This window comes from Sclerotinia sclerotiorum, genomic scaffold (assembly GCF_000146945.2).
Source record: "Sclerotinia sclerotiorum 1980 UF-70 scaffold_19 genomic scaffold, whole genome shotgun sequence".
Taxonomy (NCBI): Eukaryota; Fungi; Ascomycota; class Leotiomycetes; order Helotiales; family Sclerotiniaceae; genus Sclerotinia; species Sclerotinia sclerotiorum.
Genome location: NW_001820817.1, coordinates 467,543 through 492,371, shown reverse-complemented (window position 1 = coordinate 492,371; position 24,829 = coordinate 467,543). Strand labels below are relative to the sequence as shown.

The 24,829-nt window shown below is 45.0% G+C and overlaps 12 protein-coding genes across 12 annotated transcripts; 6 read left to right on the top strand and 6 right to left on the bottom strand.

Annotated features, from left to right (window-relative positions):
* Nucleotides 1–477: 477 nt before the first annotated feature.
* Nucleotides 478–1,142, top strand: SS1G_12229 (predicted protein; the record flags this gene model as incomplete). The annotated part of the gene is made up of 3 exons (XM_001587149.1): nucleotides 478–556; nucleotides 873–917; nucleotides 1,033–1,142. The coding sequence occupies 3 exons, from the start codon at nucleotides 478–480 to the stop codon at nucleotides 1,140–1,142; spliced, it is 234 nt and encodes a 77-aa protein (XP_001587199.1).
* A 780-nt stretch (nucleotides 1,143–1,922) lies between these two features.
* On the top strand, nucleotides 1,923–7,288 carry SS1G_12228 (hypothetical protein; the record flags this gene model as incomplete). The annotated part of the gene is made up of 3 exons (XM_001587148.1): nucleotides 1,923–2,314; nucleotides 2,410–2,863; nucleotides 2,969–7,288. The coding sequence occupies 3 exons, from the start codon at nucleotides 1,923–1,925 to the stop codon at nucleotides 7,286–7,288; spliced, it is 5,166 nt and encodes a 1,721-aa protein (XP_001587198.1).
* A 1,085-nt stretch (nucleotides 7,289–8,373) lies between these two features.
* On the bottom strand, nucleotides 8,374–9,366 carry SS1G_12227 (hypothetical protein; the record flags this gene model as incomplete). The annotated part of the gene is made up of 4 exons (XM_001587147.1): nucleotides 8,374–8,515; nucleotides 8,638–8,795; nucleotides 8,964–9,189; nucleotides 9,278–9,366. The coding sequence occupies 4 exons, from the start codon at nucleotides 9,364–9,366 to the stop codon at nucleotides 8,374–8,376; spliced, it is 615 nt and encodes a 204-aa protein (XP_001587197.1).
* Nucleotides 9,367–9,738: 372 nt separating this feature from the next.
* SS1G_12226 (hypothetical protein) lies at nucleotides 9,739–11,583 on the top strand (the record flags this gene model as incomplete). Its single annotated transcript, XM_001587146.1, has 2 exons — nucleotides 9,739–9,833; nucleotides 9,900–11,583. 2 exons carry the CDS (start codon nucleotides 9,739–9,741, stop codon nucleotides 11,581–11,583), a joined length of 1,779 nt encoding a protein of 592 aa, XP_001587196.1.
* Nucleotides 11,584–11,955: 372 nt separating this feature from the next.
* SS1G_12225 (hypothetical protein) lies at nucleotides 11,956–14,540 on the bottom strand (the record flags this gene model as incomplete). Its single annotated transcript, XM_001587145.1, has 3 exons — nucleotides 11,956–12,288; nucleotides 12,337–14,188; nucleotides 14,242–14,540. 3 exons carry the CDS (start codon nucleotides 14,538–14,540, stop codon nucleotides 11,956–11,958), a joined length of 2,484 nt encoding a protein of 827 aa, XP_001587195.1.
* Nucleotides 14,541–15,074: 534 nt separating this feature from the next.
* SS1G_12224 (hypothetical protein) lies at nucleotides 15,075–15,928 on the top strand (the record flags this gene model as incomplete). Its single annotated transcript, XM_001587144.1, has 3 exons — nucleotides 15,075–15,082; nucleotides 15,137–15,735; nucleotides 15,864–15,928. 3 exons carry the CDS (start codon nucleotides 15,075–15,077, stop codon nucleotides 15,926–15,928), a joined length of 672 nt encoding a protein of 223 aa, XP_001587194.1.
* Nucleotides 15,929–16,180: 252 nt separating this feature from the next.
* On the bottom strand, nucleotides 16,181–16,786 carry SS1G_12223 (hypothetical protein; the record flags this gene model as incomplete). Its single annotated transcript, XM_001587143.1, has 1 exon — nucleotides 16,181–16,786. One exon carries the CDS (start codon nucleotides 16,784–16,786, stop codon nucleotides 16,181–16,183), a length of 606 nt encoding a protein of 201 aa, XP_001587193.1.
* A 721-nt stretch (nucleotides 16,787–17,507) lies between these two features.
* Nucleotides 17,508–18,257, top strand: SS1G_12222 (predicted protein; the record flags this gene model as incomplete). Its single annotated transcript, XM_001587142.1, has 1 exon — nucleotides 17,508–18,257. One exon carries the CDS (start codon nucleotides 17,508–17,510, stop codon nucleotides 18,255–18,257), a length of 750 nt encoding a protein of 249 aa, XP_001587192.1.
* Nucleotides 18,258–18,634: 377 nt separating this feature from the next.
* On the bottom strand, nucleotides 18,635–20,559 carry SS1G_12221 (hypothetical protein; the record flags this gene model as incomplete). Its single annotated transcript, XM_001587141.1, has 2 exons — nucleotides 18,635–20,341; nucleotides 20,389–20,559. 2 exons carry the CDS (start codon nucleotides 20,557–20,559, stop codon nucleotides 18,635–18,637), a joined length of 1,878 nt encoding a protein of 625 aa, XP_001587191.1.
* A 614-nt stretch (nucleotides 20,560–21,173) lies between these two features.
* SS1G_12220 (hypothetical protein) lies at nucleotides 21,174–21,404 on the bottom strand (the record flags this gene model as incomplete). The annotated part of the gene is made up of 1 exon (XM_001587140.1): nucleotides 21,174–21,404. The coding sequence occupies one exon, from the start codon at nucleotides 21,402–21,404 to the stop codon at nucleotides 21,174–21,176; it is 231 nt and encodes a 76-aa protein (XP_001587190.1).
* A 602-nt stretch (nucleotides 21,405–22,006) lies between these two features.
* On the top strand, nucleotides 22,007–22,537 carry SS1G_12219 (hypothetical protein; the record flags this gene model as incomplete). Its single annotated transcript, XM_001587139.1, has 1 exon — nucleotides 22,007–22,537. One exon carries the CDS (start codon nucleotides 22,007–22,009, stop codon nucleotides 22,535–22,537), a length of 531 nt encoding a protein of 176 aa, XP_001587189.1.
* Nucleotides 22,538–24,046: 1,509 nt separating this feature from the next.
* SS1G_12218 (predicted protein) lies at nucleotides 24,047–24,411 on the bottom strand (the record flags this gene model as incomplete). Its single annotated transcript, XM_001587138.1, has 2 exons — nucleotides 24,047–24,136; nucleotides 24,340–24,411. The coding sequence occupies 2 exons, from the start codon at nucleotides 24,409–24,411 to the stop codon at nucleotides 24,047–24,049; spliced, it is 162 nt and encodes a 53-aa protein (XP_001587188.1).
* Between the last annotated feature and the right edge of the window lie 418 nt (nucleotides 24,412–24,829).

Below are 24,829 nucleotides of genomic sequence, written 5' to 3'. Positions count from 1 at the left end.
ACTATGCACACTTTGATCACGGCGCGAAAACTTGTTATTAACAAACCTGGTTACCATATTGGGATTTTGTAGCTTATTATTACTCCTACTGAATGATCAATGCAGATTTACGGCGTCAAAGGCATTTCAGATATAATAATAGTCGATAATTGGTCATCTGATGGTGAGTATATAACTTGATGACTGAGAATTAGATGGTATTTAACCAATTTGTGCAGAGAGTCTGTACAAAATTGTGGTAATAAATAGGTAGGTTCACCAGTTCTTACTCCGGGCCCCTTACTCCGTACATGTCCTAGATGATGATTATCATCGGCGACAACACCCCACCAGATCCTAGAATTGGGGCAAATGACGACCCGCTGAAACATTGTCGCTGGAAGCCACTTTTTTGTTTTGGATGCTTGGAAATTTGGAATCGCCTTCCTCCACTTTTTGTCTCTAGCTAATTTTCGATTGATTTGATGAATGAGATAGATGGCTTGTTCGACTGCTGACTGTATGATTTCATGTCTTTTGCCATCCCGATACCAAAGTCCGATAGACTGGCTTTCTTGTAAGTTGTTGGTTGGTAATGTTTGGTGATCAAGTGCTTCATGCAACAGGAGTTACGTAGGCTCTAGACATCGGCCCAAATGAATTCCCACAGAAAATAGGTAATGTATACTCCGTACATCATCGAACACGAAGTTGGAATCTGGAAGCTGTAAGGATTTTTACGATAACGAGACACAGCATACTTGTATAACCAGTTATCTCTCGTCTTATTAACTCAATCGGCCAGACTCGAAAGCCGCAAAGCTGCAATGCTGTATGCACAAATCCGATAGGCGTTGGTGCAAGTGCTTACTAGTACCGACCTACTATTTTAGGTACTAGCCAGGTACCACGTGAAAAGATAAGGCCAAATATACTAGGTAAGTGACGTTTTGTTTACCTAGGAGGCACTCACACATAGTAATCCTCGATAGGGTATTCTTTTTCAGAAAGCTTTTCAAACTTCTCTTCTAAATTCTAATAACATGTACGTAGGTGTACGAATTGGAAAGACTCTCATTTCAAGCCCTTCAAGCTTCCCCTTGATAACTACCGAGTCCAAGTCAAATCATCAATCAAATAACGCTCGTACCAACTCTTATTGATGAGGCAAAAACCCTCTTACTGGGTGCTTGTACTCCGTAAACGCATTTTCAATTTGTTTATCCTTAAAATCTGATCTCCAAGGATATCGTGGTTAGGGAGATGAAATTATTCGACACTTTTGTGCATTAGCCCCCCCAGAAGCCTAATCGGTGCTAGTGGTGTGGAAAAGCTGGGACTTTCCGTTCGTCAGCCCATGTAATAAATAGATAAAATAAATAAATAAACAACCAGCCCTCTAAGCCCCCTGCAAGCAAAAAATGCATCCAATACTCGACAAAAGTAGCAAACGCTACTTTCCTTTTGGTGCATTTTCCTTAATTGCCTCTTCGAGATGATAACTCTGAACTCTAAGTGGTTGTGCTTCTTGCCTGCTACTTCTTTCGCATAGGTACTTGGTTGGTCCTGCACTTCAACGCACCAAAGCGCCATACACACTCATTATTCTTATTCGCACTTTTTACTTTACCATTTCTTTCATTCCTTTCCTTTTGAATGCCTGCTTGGCCAAAAGCAATAATATCGGCGAATAACCAGACCTGCTGAATCGAATCCCCCTCTCCCTCAAAACCGTCACGTTATTGGATGGTCTTTTGTTGATCGAGAACCTGTCGCAGACCTCCTTCAACCTTCTCCATTTCATTACCCCAACCTCGCAGTCCAAATATAATTGACTTACAATGTTCACTTGATCCACCCTCCATGCATCGCAAACCAGGAAAACGACGAAGAAGCTGAGTGCTATGAAGGAGGCGAAAATCCGGGCAAGCAATAAATTAATAATGGAGGTCGAGGCTCAGACCCAAGCCTTCCATCCACCTGTAGTTCGTTCACCTGAAAGTTTGCGTCAACGTCAACGAGATCGATTGTCCCCTAGAGGCCGTTTTGCGACAATTAATACTATACCTACACCTGTCACAGAGGTCGAAAGACAAAATAATAATGTGCCATCATTGTCAGCTCCGAATTTGAGGATTACTGGAAAGAGAAACCCGAACCGACAGAAAAAGCTGATGCAGGAGAGTTCGCGCAATGATAATAATGTTTACCGGCGGGCTAAGAGAGAGGTAGACGATGAGAAAGGCAGTATTGCTCCTGATGGGGGATCTGCTGGCCGGGAAGGTAGACAATTTACCGTTGCTAAAGTTGGGAATGGTGGAAAGATATACTTACGGTAAGACAAGGTGATGCTTGTTGACGAAACAGTACTCGTTACCACCACAACGAAGTTTGAATACTTGGCAGTAAACAGTACTGACAGACGAACAGCCCGTCAATACGTCCAGCAAACCAGCGCTATCCTCAGCCATCTTTCGTCTTTCCAACAACACCACCAGACACTGCTGGACCTGATGCTGCCAGATTTCGTGGAGAAGAGGAGGAGGATTTGAGTCACCGCAGTAGTCTTTGGTCCCCGTCAAAGTCGGCATCGAGCCTAGCCCAGCGAATAGAATTTGCAGCTCCACCAAAAACACGACGCGCGAGAGCACACTCATACTCGACTGTAGACGATCAATACGCCCCAGTCACCGACAAGGACGCTGGTGCTTTCAAGGTTGTTATCGAAAGGCCCGGGACCGGTACGGCCACCCAAAAGCCTGACTTTTTTCAAGGTACTCCTGCTCTAGATGTCACTATCCCTTCGTACAAGTTAGGAAAACCACGATTCAGCATGCGCGGCACCCCTTTCCTTCGAGGTTCTTATACGAACACCAATGATGACGTACGCTCAAGTGTCTTGTCAAGCACAGAAACATCACAAATGGATCCGGCTTCACAGCGCCATACGCGAACTCTTTCTCGACGTCATTCTGATGCATCTCCACAGCCTAGTGCCGTCAGTGGTCCACCAAGCCCAAACTACCAACCATGCCCAATGCCATCGCCAAGAATTGTTAAGCCCTCGAGAGCCATTGAGCCCGAAATGTTCGATGCTCTCACTTTCAAGCCAGCTTGTGATCACCCATCTATTGTCCGCTATGGCGAAAGTGGAGGTATTAGAGCGGCAACTCCAGCTCGTCTTGTTGCAGAAATCACGTCTCCCACTTTCGTCGATTATGACCTTCTTTCAGATTTCTTTCTAACGTTTCGATCATTTCTCGAGACAACAGATCTGTTGCTCATGCTCATCGCGAGACTGCAGTGGGCAGTTGCGAGAAACGATGAGATTGGTACGGTGGTCAGGGTTAGAACTTTCGTCGCGATTCGCCATTGGGTACTAAATTACTTCTTGGATGATTATGTCATTGACTACGAGTTAAGAGTGTTGTTCTGTGAACGGCTTAATGCATTTGCAGAAACACTTCTGCAAGGCGAAACGCACTCAAAGGTGCCCCTAAAGATAGTAGAGGAGCTGAAGAAGTGTTGGCGGAGAGTATGTGCATTATACTGGGACGGGCCCGAGTTTGACCCAGATCTTAGAGTTGAGGTTCCAATAGTTGCTGGGGGAGTAGCTGGTTCCCGAGATCCCAATTTAGATCCAGCTTTCTGGGAGACCCACCCCGCAGGTCCCCCACGACTCGATGGGATTATTGAGCCTGACTTCATTGAGCATGACACCTCATTGGTTGAAGGACGAAACTTCTTCGCCGATGTTTCTCGTGCAGGTTACATTGACTCTATAGCCTATAATCCTACCCCTCCAAATACCAGAGAGGACGACGACGACCCAGAACCACCCCCATCGCCCACGAGCATAGTTAGTGAAGACTTTGTATCATGCTCATTTCCTAGTCGAACAAGAGGTGGCGGAACTATCAACCCCTTGGGGGCGCATCCAGTTCCTGCCAGCTCTATATACGATCCTGCTCCCCCTGTGGCAACCACACCTAAAGCATTGGCCGGTAAACGAGTGCGCCCTTCGCATTCACACAAGCGCAGTGCAAGCTTCTCCGACTCGTTGAGAGATTGCCGAGCGCAACCAGATCCCGTACCACCTGTGCAGAAGGTTATTTACAAGAGTACGGAGTTACTTCTTACTTTGCCTCATGCTGGAAGTTTAGTGAGGGGAAACCTCTTCCCTCCCGGACAAGCTTTTGTCGATATTGTCGCCCCAAGCACTCCAGCAGAGTTTGTTCGAGAAACAACTTTGTTTCCCAGACCGCCACCCAGCCACAAAGGTCCTTCGGCAATGTCGGGACCAGGGATGAAAAAACTTTTAGGTAGTGTGCGTCGTGCATTGAGCACTAGAGCAGGTCATAACCCCACTGGTTCTCCAACGCAAGGCAGCTTCCCCAATATGCCTCCTCTGGGCATTCGAGGGGCAACTATAAACCGGCTTCCTGGTACCGCTGTAGTCCCACAAGCTCAAAAGCACGACTCAATTCGTGCACCAATGAGGATTGACTTGCTTGGCGCCGAAGTTGCCGAAGACTTCAAAAGGGCAGTTCGAGAGGAAGAGGAGGCTGATGAGGCCCGTAATTCTCGTATAATCAAGCAGCCGTCACCGCCAGGGAGTAGCCATCGCGAATCAGCAATCCACTACTCGACTATGTGCCCCGACATCACCTTGGAAAATGCGGGTTCCATAACTTACAGGTCACCCCGGAGTGAAGTTACAAATGGAAGCAAGAGTATCTTAATTGTTGACGATACCATAGCGTTGCCCTTGCCTATGATGACCGGCGCATTGGCCGTGAGCCCATCTTTCGGCTCAATCGCTGACACCTTTTTGCATCTATCTCATGGACCTACCCCGCCAACAACGCCCCCAGGAGTTCCTTTCCCTGGAACCCCAAGGAGATCATCTCATCTACTAGGACATACTGTGAACCGCAGTTTATCGTTAGAAGGTCTTCCTTCGCTCGTCGGTGACTCGCAGCCATCAGGAGAATGTGAGCACCCCTTAGGTCCGCGACCAATTCCTAGACATTCAATGAGGCTTCACAGTCAAACCTACCGAGTCAGAAAATCTGCATCACTACGCCGGCATGCGTCTTTTCATAGTGGTTTCACTCGGCACCACAGGAGTGAGAGAAGCTTCGATGCCACCACATTCACTGAAGAACAATCAGTGAGGGAAAGTTATTCTCGGAATGCGTCTATCCCGCTTCCACTCCGAGTACTACGAAGAAGACCTGGTGGAGATTTGAGAGCCGTGGGCAATGTTGGGGATCTCAGTAACGCTAACCCTCGACCCATGTCGACTGGCTCCCTGACGACTTATTCCGATTCTGTACGAAGCTCGTATCTTCTTGGTAGTGGAGATGATAGCCGATACGTCGATGTAGTAAACAGTGATTATGATGAAACTCAAGCACATGTAGAGACATTCTCATTGGGGGCTTTAGCTGAGGTCACACCCAAAGGCCGCGTCTCGCTATTCGATACCCATTCATCCCAACCGGTCATGCGCCCTTCTTTTGAGAAAGAAGCTCAGATGCTTGCTCAGATTCCAGATGACATTGACGATGATGGTGGGGTTGAGTCAGCTCTTCTGAAACTCGAAGGGAAGTTCGAGCAGAGGCGCTCCGAAACCTCAGGTGGTCAATTTTCTGGCAGATTTGAGAACGAGGGAAATACCAATAGCTTTGGCGGCGGCCCATATGATGTCAGTACACTTAATTTGGATTTCGGCCAGGAAGAAAATCGCAGGCGCCGACAGCGAAATGTTGTGGACTCGAGAATTTTCAACAATCCAAACCCAACTACATATCAGTCGCAGCAGGCTTCGGTCAGCACAGAACATAGACCGACTGCATATCAACCGACAGGAGTGCCAAGGACTTCCTCGCTATCGGGGTCAAATGGTCTCACGGATTCATTTTTTGAAGGCTCTTTCCTTGACAACGCATTTGACGAGGATGCAAGTTATCACAGGCATACACACAATTGGTCAGAACACTCAATTCTTGAAGGGCCCGATGAAGAGCACCAACTGACTACGGACAACACTTCGCATTCCTCTCATCATGGATCCTTTGATTTCATAACTGAAACAGAAAGCCTGCGAAGAATGCGCCCCGGCGCAGAAGGACCTGCTCGTGAGAGTGGTACTCAGTCGTTCCTCAACATTGACAGTGATCTTTCTTCGGAAATGTCTGTCATTTCGCAATCCGAATATATTGAAGAAATGCCAAACATGGCTGTCCCAGCTTCGCATCCTTTGAGACAAGAGGCAGTGATTAAGGAAACATCTCACCCATCTAAATCAGCACATCATCCTCCATCGCCTCCAATAACTTTTGTGCAGGCATTGAATATGTCTCCAAACACTGCGAATATTTCTCAGATCCATGATTCCCAGCTGGAGCAGAGAAATTCGCTACCACCAACTCCAGATATCACACCCACTACTGCCCTCGGTTCAAGTGGATTTGGCAGAGATGCCTTGCGGCCCAGTGGTACAAGTGAAGCTTCTCGTAAAACATCTGTCCACCTACCCTTCATTCTTGCCTTTGATTCGCGAGTCCTTGCTCAACAGTTTACTCTCATTGAAAAGGATGCATTGAATGAGATTGATTGGAAGGACCTCATCGAAATGCGCTGGAGAGATGCTGCTACGGATACTCGCTCTTGGGTTGAATTCCTGCGCTCGTCGGAACCTCGAGGGGTGGAAGTTGTCATCGCTCGGTTCAACATAATGGTCAAGTGGGCTGTGTCTGAAATAGTCTTGACTGGTGATCTGGAAGAACGAGTTCGATGCATCATCAAATACATTCACATTGCCGTGAATTGTCGGAAATATCGAAACTTTGCTACGATGACACAACTCACGGTGGCTCTGACCTCTAAGGATATCTCCCGTCTTACCTCGACGTGGGCCCACGTTCCAGCGTCGGACATACAAACACTTCACGAATTGGAAGAACTTGTGACACCTACTAGTAATTTCCATAACTTGAGAGCTGAGATGGAAGGCTGCGGTGCAGATCGAGGCTGCATTCCATTCGTTGGAATCTATACTCATGACCTCATCGTCAACTCGGAGCGCCCAAGTCAATTTGCAAGCACGCCAACAACGGAACCTTTGGTAAACTTCGAGAGGTGTCGATGTGAAGCAACTATCACAAAGAATCTTCTTAGATTGCTTGAGGCTAGCCAATTGTATAGATTTCTTCCCATAGAAGGCATCACTGAAAGGTGTTTGTGGATGGCAGCATTACGAGATGAGGACATTGCGAAATATGGGAAGTCGATTCAAAATTGATTATCCACCTCTATCAACGTCTTTATCGCACTTTTAATCTCTCTGAAGACAAGCGCGCTATGCAGTCACCAATGCGAGCTCATTTTGGGGCTATGCCTGACCTAATCTACGAAACCTTCGACTGGGTTTCGATTCATCAATAGATGGATAAAACAACAAATTCTTTGTAATAACAAATTCAAATTTTGGGGACTTTTGTTTAAAATTTTGTAATGTGTTTCACCACAGTATTCAAACTTCATACCTCTCATTTCGAGATAGCTGCGAAGGATTCTTTTCATGTACTTTCTTCACGTTTTCTTGGTCCCTAATTTTTTACAAGCACAGCATAGCCTGCGCGTCACCACGACGGCTCAACATAATATTTCCTTATTGATATTGCAGTCTGGCTTCGGACTCATTTTCCACGACCATGACTATCACGATTCATTTCCTGTTGATTCACTGTAACATTTTTTTTTGTTTTGCTTACGTCCACCGAGTACTAAGCTTAAAGTGGCTTTGTGGTGTTGGGAAGATGGACGGACGGATGGGTGGGTGGATGGGAACTTTGCTCCAAAGAATTTCATAGGCGCTACCACAAATGGGTGTGGATAGCATGTAAAAGAGAGGCGAGGCATATACGTTGCTAAGCTTGAAGAGGGAAAGCATATAATTTCTTGTACGCGATAGCGGATTGACTTGAATTCGGTGGAATGGGTGGGATGGATGGACGGATGGATGGACGGATGGATGGATGGATGTAAAGGACAGGCGGATCTTATACCCCTTTGTGTGTTGTTTGTTTGCTTGTGAGATAGTTAAGTGTTGGTGGTGGTAGAGTAGCTTGAGTGGCTAGATGAGATATCAATGAATGAAAGAAGAAGAATTTCAATCTACTTGTGCAATCGCCTCGTGAACCTATCTAATTATTTTATAATCGTTGTGTAATATCTGACATGTACCTGGGATTATTCGACGATACACACTTTATAAATCCGAAATCATCCACATCCATCTAAAAACATCACATCATGTTACAAATTCCCTACATGATATACTGTCCATTCATGCTCAATCCAAAACCAATCTTCCCTGCTTCAACATTACATAATTACACAACCCCCATCACTCAACCCGCCACCACCACCACTCGAACCCCCTTTCCCTCCTCCCGCAGCCAAGACGGCAGTTCGACTAATGTCCTCCCATACTTCTGGTACTAGTTCACCGGTCATAGATGAACATCTAAGTGAATAATGGAGATTAGTTTAGGGGATTTATTAATGCTTTGGGAGGTAGAGCAGGCGAAGAAATGAAGAGATGAAAAGGATAAAATTAAATGCATGTAGAATTATGCACAAACTCACTCCATGTATCGATCGCATCTCAATTCTTGCGCAATGCGGTGTCCCTCTTGCGGATATATTATTCCGTTTGGATCTTTTTCGGATCGGAGATCTCGCTTCAGTGCGAGGAGGAGGATGGGGAGTTCGTATTGGAAGGCGGTTTGGAGTTGTTTGGCCCACTGTGTTTGTTTTTAGTTTGGTTTTGGTTTGTTTGCATATCGATGTGATTTTTGGGTGCTTCATGTGGGTATGTGTGTGTTTTCTTCACCTGACTTTGCTTTACTTTGCTTTAAGTGATCTTCACAGGAGGAAATGATAATCATCATGACGCAAATAAATATACATACAAATCTCTGCACGTTAATCAAGCTCAATCGATTCGGAACCGCATAGCAGAGTACGACGACATTAGGTTTCAAAGTTTTCCAATCGATAGGCGAAGAGGAGTCGTAGAAATTGATGCGGTAGGGGATGTTGGAGAAGCGGATTCCGAAGGTGAAAGGTTGGTGGGAGTCTAGGAGGAGCTGGGCTTGGGTTGAGCTGGCGGAGGAGGAGAGGTTGGATGGGGGGTTGCTGGGATGGGTGAGCTGGGGTTGGGGATGGTGATATGGAGGGTGTTTGGGTAGATGAGGAATGGATGCTTTTGGAGAGAACTACTCACGATAAGAAGGTCGATTTACCTACTTCGGGATCTCCGAGTAGGAGAACTGTTGTTTCTATTGGAGGGGGTCCTAGAGGTGGTTCATCCATTGTTAAATAGATGAATTGATAGCTTCATATTTTATAATGAAGTTGGGCTTGGAATGGCCTGGCTAATAGTGGAGTGGATAGGTTGATGGAGGGGTACCTCGCGATAAGCGATAAGGAATTTACCCCTGTGAGATAAATAAATGCATCTAGGAAAAATATCATTCTCGTTGGCCCAGTTATTTGTGCGTCAATTAAAAAAATTAGACAACGTCATTGTAAGGAATTCTCATGAATATTTCATGAATGTTCGCCAGGAAAGTCTGGAGAAGAGAAGTGCTTCTGATACCACAAAAGTATTCAAGATCTTTCCATACTAAATACAACTGGATTCCCGAAGCAGAGAGAATCGCAGAGGAGAGGAGAAGGAAAAAGATGGGAGGAATGACGGATTATAGCCATTGGTCGCATGAGGATTTGATCAAGAGGGTAAATCAGTTGGAGAAGGAACTTGTCAATAACACGAAAAGGTATCCATCCATTCATTCATCCACAAATTTCTGATCCTCCAAATGCAATACTGAACAAAACACCAGCGCAACTCCCATTCCCAAGAGAAATATACAGAAACCTCGCCGTGAGCGAGAATTCGACCCCTCCAAATACAATACTCGACTCATCGCTCTCAAACTTGCATATTTGGGAAAACGCTACAATGGATTCGAACATCATGCGCATCCAACACCTTTGACCACTATTGAAGAAGAATTGTGGCAGGCGTTGAATAAGGCTCGTCTTATATTTCCTCAAGGAGTCAATCCGATGGCGCCGGGTGAGGTAAATTGGGAAGGATGTGAATATTCGAAATGTGGGAGGACGGATAAGGGCGTTAGTGCTTTTGGACAGGTTATTGGAATTAGAGTTAGGAGTAATCGACCACTTGCTAAACCGAAAGCCAAGCCCGCATCAGAAGAATCGGTAGAGGGAAAAATAGCAGCGGAAGATGATATGTATAATACGTATCCGAGGGAAAATGGCATCGAAGTTACATCTGCGCCGCTTTCTCCATCAGCAGGTATTCCAGGCCCACGGGGGACGGATAGTGGAGCATTCGTTTTGTCGGATCCGCACATTCAAGAAAGTCTTGATTTTAATCATATTACTGATGAGATACCTTATCCACAAGTTCTCAACCGTCTTCTGCCACCCGATATCCGTATACTGGCGTGGTGTCCGTCACCACCTGTTGATTTCTCTGCTCGCTTCTCCTGTCGCGAACGTCGCTATCGATATTTCTTTACCCAGCCTGCATTTTCTCCCATTCCTTCTCAGCTTGAACATGGCGCATCAGCTAGTAAAATGAAAGATGGGTGGTTAGATATTGAAGCTATGAGGGAAGCGGCAAAGTTATATGAAGGTTTACATGACTTTAGGAATTTCTGTAAGGTAGATCCGGGGAAACAGATTACGAATTTCGAGAGGAGGATCTTTTATGCGAATATCGAGGAGGTGAAGGATTATACGAGTTCGCTGGCTTATGTAAATGGAGATTCGTTTCTTGATGATTCGATTCGTTCCAAAATTGACGGTGAGAGTAAGGCTCCTAAAGTCTATACTTTCGACCTTCATGGATCGGCATTCCTTTGGCATCAAGTACGTCACATGGTTGCAATTCTATTTTTGGTAGGACAGGGTTTAGAGAAACCTTCTGTGGTATCAGAATTGTTGGATGTGGAGAAGAATCCAGGAAGACCAGCATATGAAATGGCTACCGATACTCCCCTCGTCCTCTGGGACTGCATCTTCCCCCACGAAGATGACGAATCTAGAACCGACGCCTTAGACTGGCATTACATAGGCGATAGTCCGGGTTTTTCCGAGGGCAAATACGGACAAGCGGGCTTAATGGATGATCTCTGGAAAGTATGGAGAGAGCGAAAAATCGACTCGATTCTCGCAGGCGAACTAATGGGCATAGCGAGTCGTCAGGGAGTTGAAGCGCACGAGTTGAGCGGAGGCAAGGGTGGCAAAGGTAGGAGTCAGAAGGTTTTTGATGGAAGCGATAGTCCCCGGTTCGCGGGGAAATATACGAGGGTTATGGATAAGACGAGGATGGAGCCTGTGGAGGTGGTTAATGAGAGGTATGTGCTTAGGAAGGGATTGGTGGCTAAGGATCAGAAGAAGGGGTTTAGGAGGATGGAGATGGAGAGGGTTGAGGGTGTTGATGAGGTTGAGGTGCAGGAAAAGGGGACGGAGAAGGGAGAGAAAGATGCAGAGTAAAGGATTATGATGATTAAATTTTCCTTCAAAAGTCTTCAAGATGTTGTGTTTATTGAGATATGTAAATTTCGAAACAATCAAATCAGATCAGAGTAGGTCAAACCACTGCGGTTGGTTTTAACTGTCTGCTACAGTTTTTAGATAGACAAATAAAGAAGGGGAAGATATCGTAGTGATTATAGGAGGCATTGAAGCATTTGATATGTATATCATGGACATGCTCCATCAGCTACTGATAATACCTAAAAGTTTTAATTGGGATCTCTGGGATCAATCTAATTCTTCCACTTAATCTCAACATCTATTAAAAATAACTCTATCTATCATGCCCATATCCAACGCCAAACCACCATCTATGTCATCTCAATTCATCTAATCCCTGCTACTCGCGATCAACTGTTCCATAATATCGGCAAACCTAGCTGGTACACTACCCTTCTCCTGTTTCGCTTCGCCTACCGCTAAAAGTACCTTTTTGATACCCACGCCAATACTGTCACTCTCCGTATATTGTTTCAGTTGATTCAACGACTCTTGCAAATCGCCCTCGTTATCAAACGCCTGGACTTCTCGCAATATAGTTGCTAACTCGTTGAAAGTATTGACGTTGGGGACTGCGAGTTCACGGTTGAAGATGGGTTGGAGATCGAGTTGTTTGAGGACACTACGTTGAGATGTAGTGCCTATGATTAAGAGACGACGTTGCTAAAATGGTTAGTATTATGATATAGCGGAAGAATGTAGAGTACATACATTTGGTGGCTGTTTAGTGAGAAGAACCATGAGGGCTTGTAGAACTGCATTAGAAAATCTGGGACCAATAGGAACCCATTCTATAATACGCTCAATGTTGTCTATAACAACAATATTTTGAGGGGATTTGTATGCATCCATAAAGACTTTGTTGAGATATTGAATTTTCTGGGCATCCCCGAAGCCAACCATGTTCTCGGCGGAAACAAGCTTGATGAATGGAAATTCCGAGCTTTTGGCAATGGCTGCGGCAAGGGCAGTTTTACCAGCACCAGGAGGTCCATGAAGGAGGACTGAGAAAAGAGACGTCGTTTGTGACTGTCTTACCAGATCGATGAACAGACGGCCATCTTTGAGAATGGTTTCAATGTGCCTGCTGAAAGGTAAGATACCTGCTGCCATGGCACCTTCAAGTTCTTCCTCGGACACACCAAATGCGGGTTTGACTTCATCGAGGGCATGCATGAAATCGCTGCGGTTAACCTTCATGTTTTCAATGTCGTCGCTAACTCCTGCAACGGTGCCAACTTTGACATGCCTATTGAAAGCGAATGATGAGGCTGATTTGACGAGACCACCAATCTCAGCTCCCGAAAAATTCTTGGTTAGATGAGCGAGTTCAGCAACGTCCACATCTGAATCCATAACATCATTCTTTAACATCTTGGAAGTATGAATCTTGAGGATTTGTGCTCTTCCGGCTTCATCTGGCAAAGAAATCTCCATGTGAACTTCCAGACGTCCTGGTCTAAGAAGAGCGTCATCAATCATATCCATACGATTGGTCATTCCAATAAGAAGAATATTGTTGAGCTGGTCAACACCATCAAGTTTAGACAGCAGTTGATTGACGACACTGTCTCCAACACCAGTTCCACCACCGGATCCACTACCTCTTTGCTTGCATACAGCATCCAATTCATCGAAAATGATGATATGGAGGCCACTCTCGTCTCCCTTTTCCTTGTACTCCTTTTCGGCATCTGCGAAGAGCTTTCGAATGTTTTCCTCGGATTGACCAACGTATTTATTAAGTACTTCGGGACCATTGATGACCTTGGGCTCTCTTGAGTTCAACATTTTTCCAATTTGACGGGCAATAAGCGTCTTCCCAGTACCCGGAGGACCAAAGAGAAGAATACCCTTCACGTGCTGAATGCCCAATTTCTCAATTAAACCAGGGGGAAAGATGCGAGAAGCGAAAGCTCTTCGGAAAATGGCACTGAACTCTGTATCTAAACCACCAATGCCCATATTTTCGAATTTGAAGTCCGGTGCAATGATAGAATTAGCGGCCGGCCGCTTACTCGAACCCTTTAACTTAATAGGCGATTTTGCATCTTTGTAGAATGTGATGGGTGTCGTCCTCACTAAGATACCCCGAGCCTGTGGAGCACTGACGGTTGGAGAGTGCTCGGCGGTTTTTTCCATCCTCAAGTCAGATAACTGTACTGTTTTTACAAGAAATGACAAAGGGACGTTTTTGAAATCCATCAACAGCCTTTGACCAGGAGCAAAAATTTGGTTCTCGAACCACTTGATGAACACGCTGGCCAGTTCATCCTGGTCATAGGGCATATCTGAGATCTTCTTCACCGAGGCAAATCCAACCTCAACGTCAAGAGCACCAAGATATGCTGAAGGCCCTTGAATGAAGGGATCGTATGTTTCTGCGATTATTGGATCCAACATTCCAACATTACACCACGTTCGCTGTGGATCCGACAAACTAATGCATCCTGGAGGAAAGCCATCCAGGGGCCTTGCAGTAACCACAAACATGCCATTCAATATAAGGTATATATCCGATCCATCTGGGTTATGTGGAAAGTCCATAGGAGATACTGCGGACCTTGTAAAATTGTCAGCACAAGCAGTGCATTACATGTGAACCAAGCTACTCACAAATTGCCAAAAATGTATAGATTCGCCTTTGTTTTATCTTCGATTTTGGCGATATTTAGTTGTGCTCTCCTGTGGGATATTGGACCGCCGATACCAGGAGCTGGCCTCGTTGCAGCTTTTGGTGAGGTCATAGGCAATTGTCGTCCACGTCCAGCAGGGTTATATTTTACCTCATCGTAGCCACTCATAGCAGTGTCTTCCCGAGGAGGAGGTGCTGGAGCTCTACCATAACCTGCTGGTTGTTGCTCCCCTCTTGAAGCTCTTGGCCCTTGGCCAAAGAGGTTATTACGGAGATTCATCGTTTTTGTTGGAGATTTTTGTGTTAAAAGGGAGTGGACTCGAGAATATGGAAGTCTTTGTAAGATTGAAGATGAATTGAAGTTGTGGAAATGAAACTCGTTTTAAATTGTTATGTACACGAGGCAAAATGAAGTTATAGCTGTAGTCTGTCCTGCTGCGGAGTGGTTGATCTTTACGGGATTTCGCGAGGCACAGCCTTACGATATAGGAATCAAACTGTCCTTTTTAACAATGACTCAAAGTTCAAAATGAACAGATTTTGGTTTTGTAAGTTGAAAAGATCAGTAGTCCCTCTCTATTCCGTAGACTCTTCGTATAAAATATGCAGGTATGTAGTTTCCAAGGTGGACTGTGTCTTTTATGCTGCGAATGCTGTCTCTTCTAAGTTTGACATCCACCAGTGATGACCGTGCACAACGAATGATTGGATTGGCCCTGTCATCATCCACGACCCCGGAATCCTTATCGCAACCTCTCAGCCTTGATCTAGACTTCTTTGTTCAGAGCGGGATCAACAACTCCGTTCACCAATTATGCCTCTGTGAGTTTTTGATATTGAATGATTATTTAAAATCGGATTACTGATTGTCAATAGTCATCTATTGGGTAAAAAGTCCTGGAATGTCTATAATAAAGATAACATCGAGAAAGTCAGGCGCGATGAAGCTGTTGCGAAGGCCAAAGAGGAGGCGGAGGAGCAACAGATGCAAGAGTTAGATGCAGAGCGTCGGATGCAAATCTTACGAGGGGAGATACCTACACCCCTACCTTTAGAGGATAAACCAGAAGAGGACGAAGGTCCGCGAGAAAGACGTTCTCATGGTTCTAGCGAAGAACGCAAGAGGAAGCCTAGGAAGAGAAGTGGGGAAAACGACACTGATTTCGAGATGCGCATTGCAGCTCAAGGTACACAGTCTTCGAAAGATGAACGCCAACTTATTTTACGAAAATCCGCAGATGGGCCATTAGTTGATCATGCCGGAAATATTGATTTATTCCCGCAAGAACATTCACACAAGCCTCGAGTCGAGAAGAATGCAGAGGCAGAGAAGGAAAAAGAGAAGAAAAAGAAAGAATTTGAGGATCAATATACAATGCGATTCTCGAACGCGGCGGGTCTGAAACAAGGTCTCGACAATCCGTGGTATTCGAAGGCAAGGACAGAGATCAAAGCCATTGATGAAGATATTCCAGGTAAGGATGCATGGGGAAATGAGGATCCAAGACGAAAAGAAAGAGATGCGGCGAGGATTGTTTCAAACGATCCGTTGCTTGCCATGAGACAGGGCGCTGCTCAAGTACGACAAGCAAAAAGGGAAAAGGAACAATGGATGAAGGAGAAAGAGAGAGAGGTAAGGGAACTGGAGGCAGAGGAGCGAAGGAATAAAAGGAAACGGAAACATGATACTGACGGTAAGGACGATGATTTGGAAGGATTTAGTTTGGACAGGCCCGAAAAGAGGTCACGAAGCTCTCATCGTAGGACTGATGCGGACCATGAACGAGAGCGAGAACGTAGGCATCGACATCGTCGGAGGTCAGAAAGAGATGAGATCGATCGATATCAACATAATCATCATCATCGTCATCATCACAATAGAGATTAGCAGATTTATTATTTAGTATTACAATTTGCAGCCTAATTATACCCTTGATACTCAATCTTAACCTCAAACATATCCTTCTTGACCAGTTCCCCCAAATCAGCAGCTTCCATCCCCTCCAACGCCTGCTTGACCTCCTTGTACGTCCCCTCTGATAATCCCTCCTTCCTGCTACTATAGATATCCAGCCCCTGTGGCGTAAACAAACTCGGCGCAAACCAAGTAACAACCCACCTCTCCTTCTCACCCATCCCCAACCCCTCCGTAATCTCCCTCTCTCCCCATCCCAATACCTCCCAATGACTACTCGCAATCTTCAACCAACCCTTCCCTCTCCAATTCCACGCTCCATCTCCATCCGGCGTATCAATACCCTGTATACTTTTCGGCTGCGGCAACCAGGTTCTAGATGTAGGCGTAGAGGTTACCTCATCGTCGAGAAGCGGCGCTGCGTGAGGAGAGGTGGACGGTATGATTTTATAGGTTATGCGTACATTTTTTGCCTTTTTCCACATGGGAAGCGTGGAATGCGTGACGGACCAGGTGTGCTGAAGCCATTCGAGAGGGGGCGTGGTGAAGGTTGGTGAAGGATGGTTGTATTTGAGGGGAGAGCGGATGATTATTTGGGGTTTGTCGGCCATTGCTGCGACTGATTTGGACATAGAGATTCCTATAATATTTGAAATGTTATATATTTATGATGTTAGTGCTTTGACGTACGAAATTGGGTTCCTGTTTATAGAGCGTGAGTTTGCTAAGGCGTGATGATCAGTTGAAACAAAGCGGCAGGAGTGTTATATTTTGATACTACCTCGCTCATTTTACCTCCAACCTCTCTCTACATTTTACCTATTGACTGGATTTAATTACTAGGTGTAGTCCTTAGAAGTAACACCAGGTTTTATTTATTCCACGTTTGGCGTAGAGTGACTTTTTTTTTCTCTGAAGTAGAAGTCAATACCTATATAGGAAAAAGAAATTGTGAACCTCGAAGGGCTTATCAAATAAATTGAAGCTCATGTGGATCCCAATTAGACCCTCGAACTGCAAGGCTCTCCCTCTAGCCTCGCCATTGTAAACCAAAAACCACCAAAACATCCTTCGTCATCGCTCCTCAATTTCTCTTTCAAAATCTTCGGAACACTTTTCTCTCGAGATCGCACAGCCTTCCTCTTTTCAAATCTACAATAAAATTATACTTTTCCTAAAGGTCCCATATTTGGTTTTGCTCTCAGACGTGCAACAAAACTTTGGAGTAGTTGAGGGTTGGGAGGCTGCTGATCCAAAATCTTTCTAATCAGAATTGGACTGTTTGACAACAATAACAATTGGGGATTTTTAATTGCGAATTACGAACTAATTATGGATGATGTGGAAGTTGAAAATGATTCCGCCGCAATGGCAGCCATGATGGGATTCTCCGGTTTCGGAAACCAAAATGCGCTTTCCAAAAAACGCAAATTCAACACTGCGACTGATGCATTTGTCGAAGGTGTAGAGTTGGAGAAGATTGATCGGGGAGGAAGGAAAGGACAGGGAAGTGGTGGGAATCAGATTCCACTAGGCAGAATGAGGGTTATGGGGGTGAAAACTATGGAGAACAGGAATGATGAGGAGATCGATTTGGGGGATGATGAGGATGGGGATGGAAATGGAGAAGATGAGGGCCCGAGGTATCTAGACACGAGTGCGCCGCCTCCGATATTTGATGGGATTGAAGGGGGTGAACATTCATTGGGTCAGGATGGGCAATCGGAGGATCCAGCAATAGTGGAGGAAAGACGGAAAGCACAGGAACAAATTGATGCGATTCTCGCTGCTGCGCCTGAGCCTGCTAGTACAAATATCTCACAACCGGCGTCGGGATTGCCGCATGGTCTTCCGGAAAAACCGGTATATAGCAATTTGGGATTTAAAGCAAGCGCTAGGAGTAATAGGGGAGGAAGAAGCGGAGGAAGTGATGCAGGGAGCATGGCAAGTTCAAGGCCAAGTGGACGGGGAACATTCAATGAGAAATGGTATGAAGGATATTATGATAAAAGTTTCAACAAAAATCCATGGGCGAAATTGGAGCAAAAGATGGGGCTGGAAGCAAAGGGTAGCTGGGTCTAAATATAGGTGGGACGTGGGAATATATTCATTGCGGAGAAGACAAACGGACCGCACTTGCGACGATGATTTCTGGTATTAAAGAGATGTCGAAGAAGATCTATGTAGCGAATCTTGCTGTTGCATGAGAACAACTATCAGATACCCGAAGGAGAAACGGTCATCTACGGAAACAAACATACTAGGTATGTGGTGAGAAGGTTTCAGAGTTTGGCGGCTCTTCTAAATGTACAACACAAATTGTATTTGCAGTTCGAGCCTGGACATCATGGAAGAGTTATCCACAGGAGTTTGCAAAATTTCAATACCAATGATTTATTAAAGGCTAGGCATTGAATGGGTATATCTTGGCAGCGATCTGGAATACAACGAGTTTACAGCTAATCAGCAAAACCTTCAAATTCTTCATCAGCATCATCCTCAATCTTCCTCCTTTTCACCTGCTCGATCAAAGCCTGTAGCTCTCTCTCCTTTTCTTGCTCTACCCTCTTTTCTTCGTCTGTCATTTTGTCGAGTCTTTCGATTTCTCTCTTTCTCTTCTTCTTTTCCCTCTTGAGCTCTTTCAAATCTTGTTTTTCATGCTTCTGACTCCAAGCCTCCCTTTGCTTCTTCCTTGCTATTTGCTCTTCCGTTGGTACATATGGGCCGGCATTCTTGGCTTCCTCCATTGCGACTCTTCTTGCCTTTTCCCTCACTTTGTCTTTGTATGCATACTCAGACATATCTAGTTTAATGCCCAAGGTCTTATCACCTTCCCACTTTTTCAATTCAGGCATTTTAGGTAATCTGACAAGTGCCCAAGCATTGCCTAGATCAGTCCAGTCAAGGTCAGCAACTCGGAATATACTACTTGCTTGATGTTTCGAGTATGCCTGAACCCAGCTGACGAAAGCACGCTGTCCTTTGTCATAAAGCGCACGGTCTGCGAGCACTTCCTTACGCATCTTTGAGATGAGAATTTTAGCAGCATCATCAGTCGTGCTAATTTCAGGCCGTTTGAAGAGCGTGATCGGAGTTTTACGAATTTCAAGAAACGGGATATAATCTTCCTCTCTTCCTGGTTGTAGAAAAATGACACTCAACCCCTTTCGCCCAGCTCGACCTGCTCTTCCGCATCTGTGAAGAAACACCTTTGGGTCTGACGGTGGGTCTATTTGCACAACCAAGTCGACCTGTGGTATGTCAAGACCTCTTGCGGCTACATCTGTGGTGAGTAGTATAGTTGGGCTGACTGCAGCGACATATTTTGAGAAATTCCTCTGCCTTACGTTAGGTGGGTGCTTGCCATGTAATGAAACTAGAGCAAATTGCTTGGGCAGGACTGCCTCGAGTAAAGGTTGGAAGTAATCGACAGCGGCACAAGTCGAAAGATAAATAATAGATTTCTGGGGAGTTGGTTGAAGCTGTGACAGCAATGATAGCAGAGCAGGAAACTTGTGGGTTGGCGGAGTCAATAGGTAAGACATTTGAAGACTCGCAGGGGTCATTTTATCCCCTCCAGCCCCCTTCACTTTCACAGCGATTTTCACTGGGTTCCTCAGACCAACCCTTACTATTTCCCCTACTGCTTCACTGACACTAGCACTGAAAAGACCTGTTCGCCTTTGCTTCGGCAGACGACTGAGAATCTTCTGTAAATCATCCTTAAAACCTAGATCCAATAACCTATCTGCCTCGTCCAGTACCAAAACCTCGAACGAGGACTGTGGGCAATGAACATGTGGAGAGGAAAGTAGTTCTAGTAATCTGCCAGGTGTGGAAATTAGGAGATTCGGACTATTCTTAAGAAATCTGCTGAGGTCTTGCGCGGGGGTAGTTGTACCTCCTAGTAGAAGTTGTGAGACTACTCTTAACGTTGACGAAGGTTTCCGTTTCTCGCCTTCCTCCAATGGTTTCAGCGCTCCGGCAGAAGGTTCATGAAATGCGAGTAAAGAGGTGAGGACCGAATGGATTTGAGTCGCGAGCTCCCGAGTTGGAGAGACAATTATAGCACCAACATGGTGTTTCTTGATAGGTTCCTCCAATCGCAACAACTTTTCCACAACAGGTATTAAAAAGGACAAAGTTTTCCCACTACCTGTGACAGCCTTAGACTCGTCAGTACGAGGCCCACGAGATGATAAAGTAAACCTACCTCTACAACAACATCTTTATTTCCCATAAACAAGGGAATGGTTGATGCTTGTACTGGGGTCATTTTTTCAAACCCCATTGACTTGATGGCATCCAGTATCCATTCGGCCAATGAAGGTGTGAGTGCATCCCAAGCTCTTGGGTCTTTCTTCTTTTCGCCATCGATCGCCATGGTTTCTATTATTTTGATTTGAAGCTGGTTTTTCTACCACCATAAGTTTGCGCTGTGAGATGAAACTAGAATTTGGAATTTTCTTATCTTATCGGCATGGAGCATTTTTTTCCGGGTCCGACCAAATTTAGCGAGATGGACCCTGGCCGAGGATGCACCCGCACCTTTTCCCTCCATTCAAGGTTTTCTTTCTGTCCCTACGTCAGAAGATTTGAAGTTTAAAATGACAAAATGCTAAGATTACTGTATCCTTTGTTAAAATGAAATTTGATGTTGATAGAAGATAGAGGCAAGTGAGAACGAACAACTCTATCGTTGTGAATGTTTAATGTAAATATTTATTTCATAAGAAAAAGATTCAATTTATCGATGTTTCATTCTCTTACCTACTATCTACCAAATTCACATGTGAATGGTCGTGTGCTTAGTCACTCCCTTCCGCAATAATAAATCTTCTTCGCTGTTCTTCTGTGCCGCGTCCGGGAGGTCTTATCAGCCCGGTGTCTCATTTAATTCCAATCTCCGTTAACACTTAAAAGAAACAAGTTATAAATTCATGTGCCACGTCTTCACGCGGCGTAAAAAGTCATCATATCTTTCTTCAACAATGCAGCTCAGTCTGCACCTCTCGTGCCTTCTCCGACCATAGATCCATTTGACATATCTTCTTCCGCCAACACAAAACGCTCTTCGCGGAAAGACCAACATCTATTCTCTACAATATCGCTGCTGCGTACATTTGCCTTTGCTCGACGGACATTCACTGGCGTGATTCGAATACCCTGTTTGCCAAACTTCACAATGCCGAGATCATTTTCAGATATTCCGGCTACTCCGCGAGTCATATCTCCTTCCCCAACTCCATCTGAAATCTCGCGAAATGGAGAGTATTTTGGGCCTATGACCAGATCTGCGAGGAAGAGGCTGTCAGCGCAGACGCTCCCGATAGATGAAGGAATAGATGAGGATGAGACTGATGCCGAGGATTCAGCTATTGAGCTGGATAGATCCAGGTCAAGGAGCCGAAGTCCTCTAAGATCTCGAAAAACGACAAAGCCCACTACAAAAAATATTTCCAAGCCTGAAGAAGGTTTGAAGTTAGAAGAAACAAATGGTACAAATGGAAAAGCCTCGAACGGGCATCTTTCCCCCACGACGGCAAGGTCAGGCTGGAGTTGGAGAGACTTTAGCAGAAGTCCTAGTCCTTTGGGACTTATACCCATCCACAAACAATGGAGGTCATTTGTGCACCGCCATGAAATACCAAGGAAGTTGTTGCACGTTTCGATAGGATTTTTCACAATCTGGCTTTATATATCTGGTGTTCAAACAGATGCAATTACACCTTATTTAATGGGAGCCCTGATCCCGATTGCAACCGTGGATTATGTTCGGCATAATTATCCGGCTTTTCAATACTTTATACGTACGATTGCTTGGAGCTTTCATGCGGGAAACTGAGTACGCTGGATGGAATGGTGTCATCTGGTATTTACTTGGCGCGTGGATCGTACTTAGATTCTTCCCGAAAGATATCGGTGTGATGGGAATACTCCTTTTGAGTTGGTGTGATACGGCGGCGAGCACCGTTGGACGAGCCTACGGAAGATACACTCCCAGGATAAGACAGGGTAAATCACTTGCTGGGTCTCTTGCTGCATTCGCCGTCGGTGTGGTCACCGCAGCTGTATTTTGGGGATGGTTAGCACCAAGGACCGGTCCCTTTCTAGATGATCTGGACTGGCCTTTTATGTTCTCGGGAGACTTGATGCTTCCTGCGGGAATCCGGGATCTCATTGGTTTGAGTGAGGCTCAAAGTATTGTTTCTGGTGGTTTAGCTTTGGGCGTAATGAGTGTATGGACCGGTTTCACGGCCGCGGCTAGTGAGGTGGTGGACATATTTGGGTGGGATGACAACTTGACGATCCCGGTCCTCAGTGGGTTTGGGATGTGGGGATTTTTGAAGATATTTAGGTAGGAGGATAAGGGACAATATAATCATAGGACACAGGGGGCGTTTCGGGTAGCTCAACATAGCGAGAGTTTTAGAGTTGGGATGGGGCGATAAAGCAGGCAAAGTCTCATGTGCATATATAGATTCACTTCACACCGAGTTTATGTTCATGTAGGAGGGGGATACAAAATAGATGTATTAGTAGGACGATCCGAAAATTCCAAACACCAAGCATAAGCATGCAGTGAGAGCTGGGTGGCCAATTTGACGATAATTCCGGAAATGAAGCATGTGAGGACAATCTAGGCATACAAATTCACGAATTGACGGATATCATTGGTTGAAGGGATAAAAAGAGCACAGCCCTGTCAAATCAACCGGTCGTAGAACGTACGAAAGCTGCCGCACCGTTTGATTGTAGCTCAATGTTCCCATGCACATGGGGAGGGACATGATATATCTGCAAGCTTAGAAAAAACGTAATTAATATATTTTGGGTAACACGCAAAACCTTCTTCTGATAGCATCATCAATATATTCCTGATGATTTGAATGGTTCTTGGGTTTTGGTTGTAAATGGATGGATGGATATGGATGGATGGATGGATGTGTAACTGTTTAGTATAGAGCTAGTAGGAGTTGGTTTCTGGGTGGGAATAATGGTGTTTGTTTTGGGGCTTTTGCCATCGTGATGTGAAGATGTGTAGATGTGTATATGTTGTTTAATTTCAAAAGATGGATGCTAGATACATGGTGAGATGAGAAAGAAATCAAGATCTTTGGGACCAGAGACAATCCTGTGATCATTTGTCCTTGCGCGTATGTGTGGTTTCTCAAGAGGGAGAAAATTAGGAGTAGATGAAGAGTATTTAACATGATTAGTTTTTTGTGAAAATTTCGATTGATCCCTTTTGAAATCTTTCATTTCTATTTGTCTGCTTCTACTAATTCGAGAGAGGGCTTTATTGAACGGTAGAATTCTTCAAACTGACAACGCATGCAGATGTGAACAAACGAATTCAAGCCTTACTTCCTCAGTTTCTGGAAGTAGGGGTCTTTTTTTTTTTTTTTCTGAAAAGATCTTGATCCTATGGTCGGTCTTATGGTCTTATTGTTTAATTATCCAATTGTGGGATTTTTCTTATTGGAATTTCTTGATTTTTGTGTACAAATTGGCAATGATATTTGAGGTGTGAGACTATGAATTATATCTAGTTCCTAGTATCTACTACTTACTTCCTACGTCCTACTACCTATCTAGTACCTTGCCTCTCTCCTCCATAGATGCCTCCTCCGTAATATGCCTCTATGCCTCCATGCCTCCTCCGTAATATGCTCGCCATGTTACTTACAATTGTATCATGTTAGGATTATCTCTCCGGCCCTAAAGCCTAATGTTCCTGCAATGAAGCCTGATTGATGATTCTTGGACCATTTAACGTTCAGAAATGTTTCCGCCATGATTATCTTACTTTTGCCTTACCGGTACCTTAAAGACCTTACATGACGAACCTGACTACTCTGAACCGATGTTCATACAGCAAATCCTAGAAAAATTCCCACATGCACATGGGCAGATTTCACCAACGCTGCTTTTACGTCGGGATCCGCATTCATTTTGGTCTGGTTAGGACACTTAGGTACGTAGTCAGCCAGTCAGTCAGTCAGCCATCCATGGATTTTAGCGTGGCCGCGCTTGTTCGTTCGTTTTCAAACCTGACTAAACACCTTTACGGCATAGTTCGTTTCTTCAAAATTATACGAATATACGCAACTAGTAGAAGATTTGAATGAATGAGCTTGTCCTCCACAACCACATAACCAACACAACCACCACCACCAATTCCTTCCCTCTTCCTCTTTCCCACCCTTTCCCACCAATCCCAATTCCTCGGCATATGCAATAGCAACACGGCCTATCTCTGATCAATAATATCTTCTACTTTGGAACCAATCCAAGTTGACTGCGTAAGCCAGAACTTTCCAGGGTCACCCCATCGAGATATACTACTGCATGCTTGGAGGGGTTCGGGTTGAACGTGAGAGGACAGAATGGGTGGGTTGGAGGAGGTTGGTGCTAATCGACTAGTGAGGAAAGGGGCAATAGGGCGAGAAGATCAGCCTATCTCTTCCTTCTTGACGCGGGGTCATTGATACGTAAGGAACTTCGGGCTCAAGACAATTTTTCTCTTCCCCTCCTCAATGCTAGTCCTCTCTAGGTGATTTGGGCCAGCCGGCCGTGTATAAAAGGAAGCGTAAGATCCTCCTCGAGAGATTTCCTTTCTTCTTCCTCTTCATCCGTTTGCAAGTTTCCAT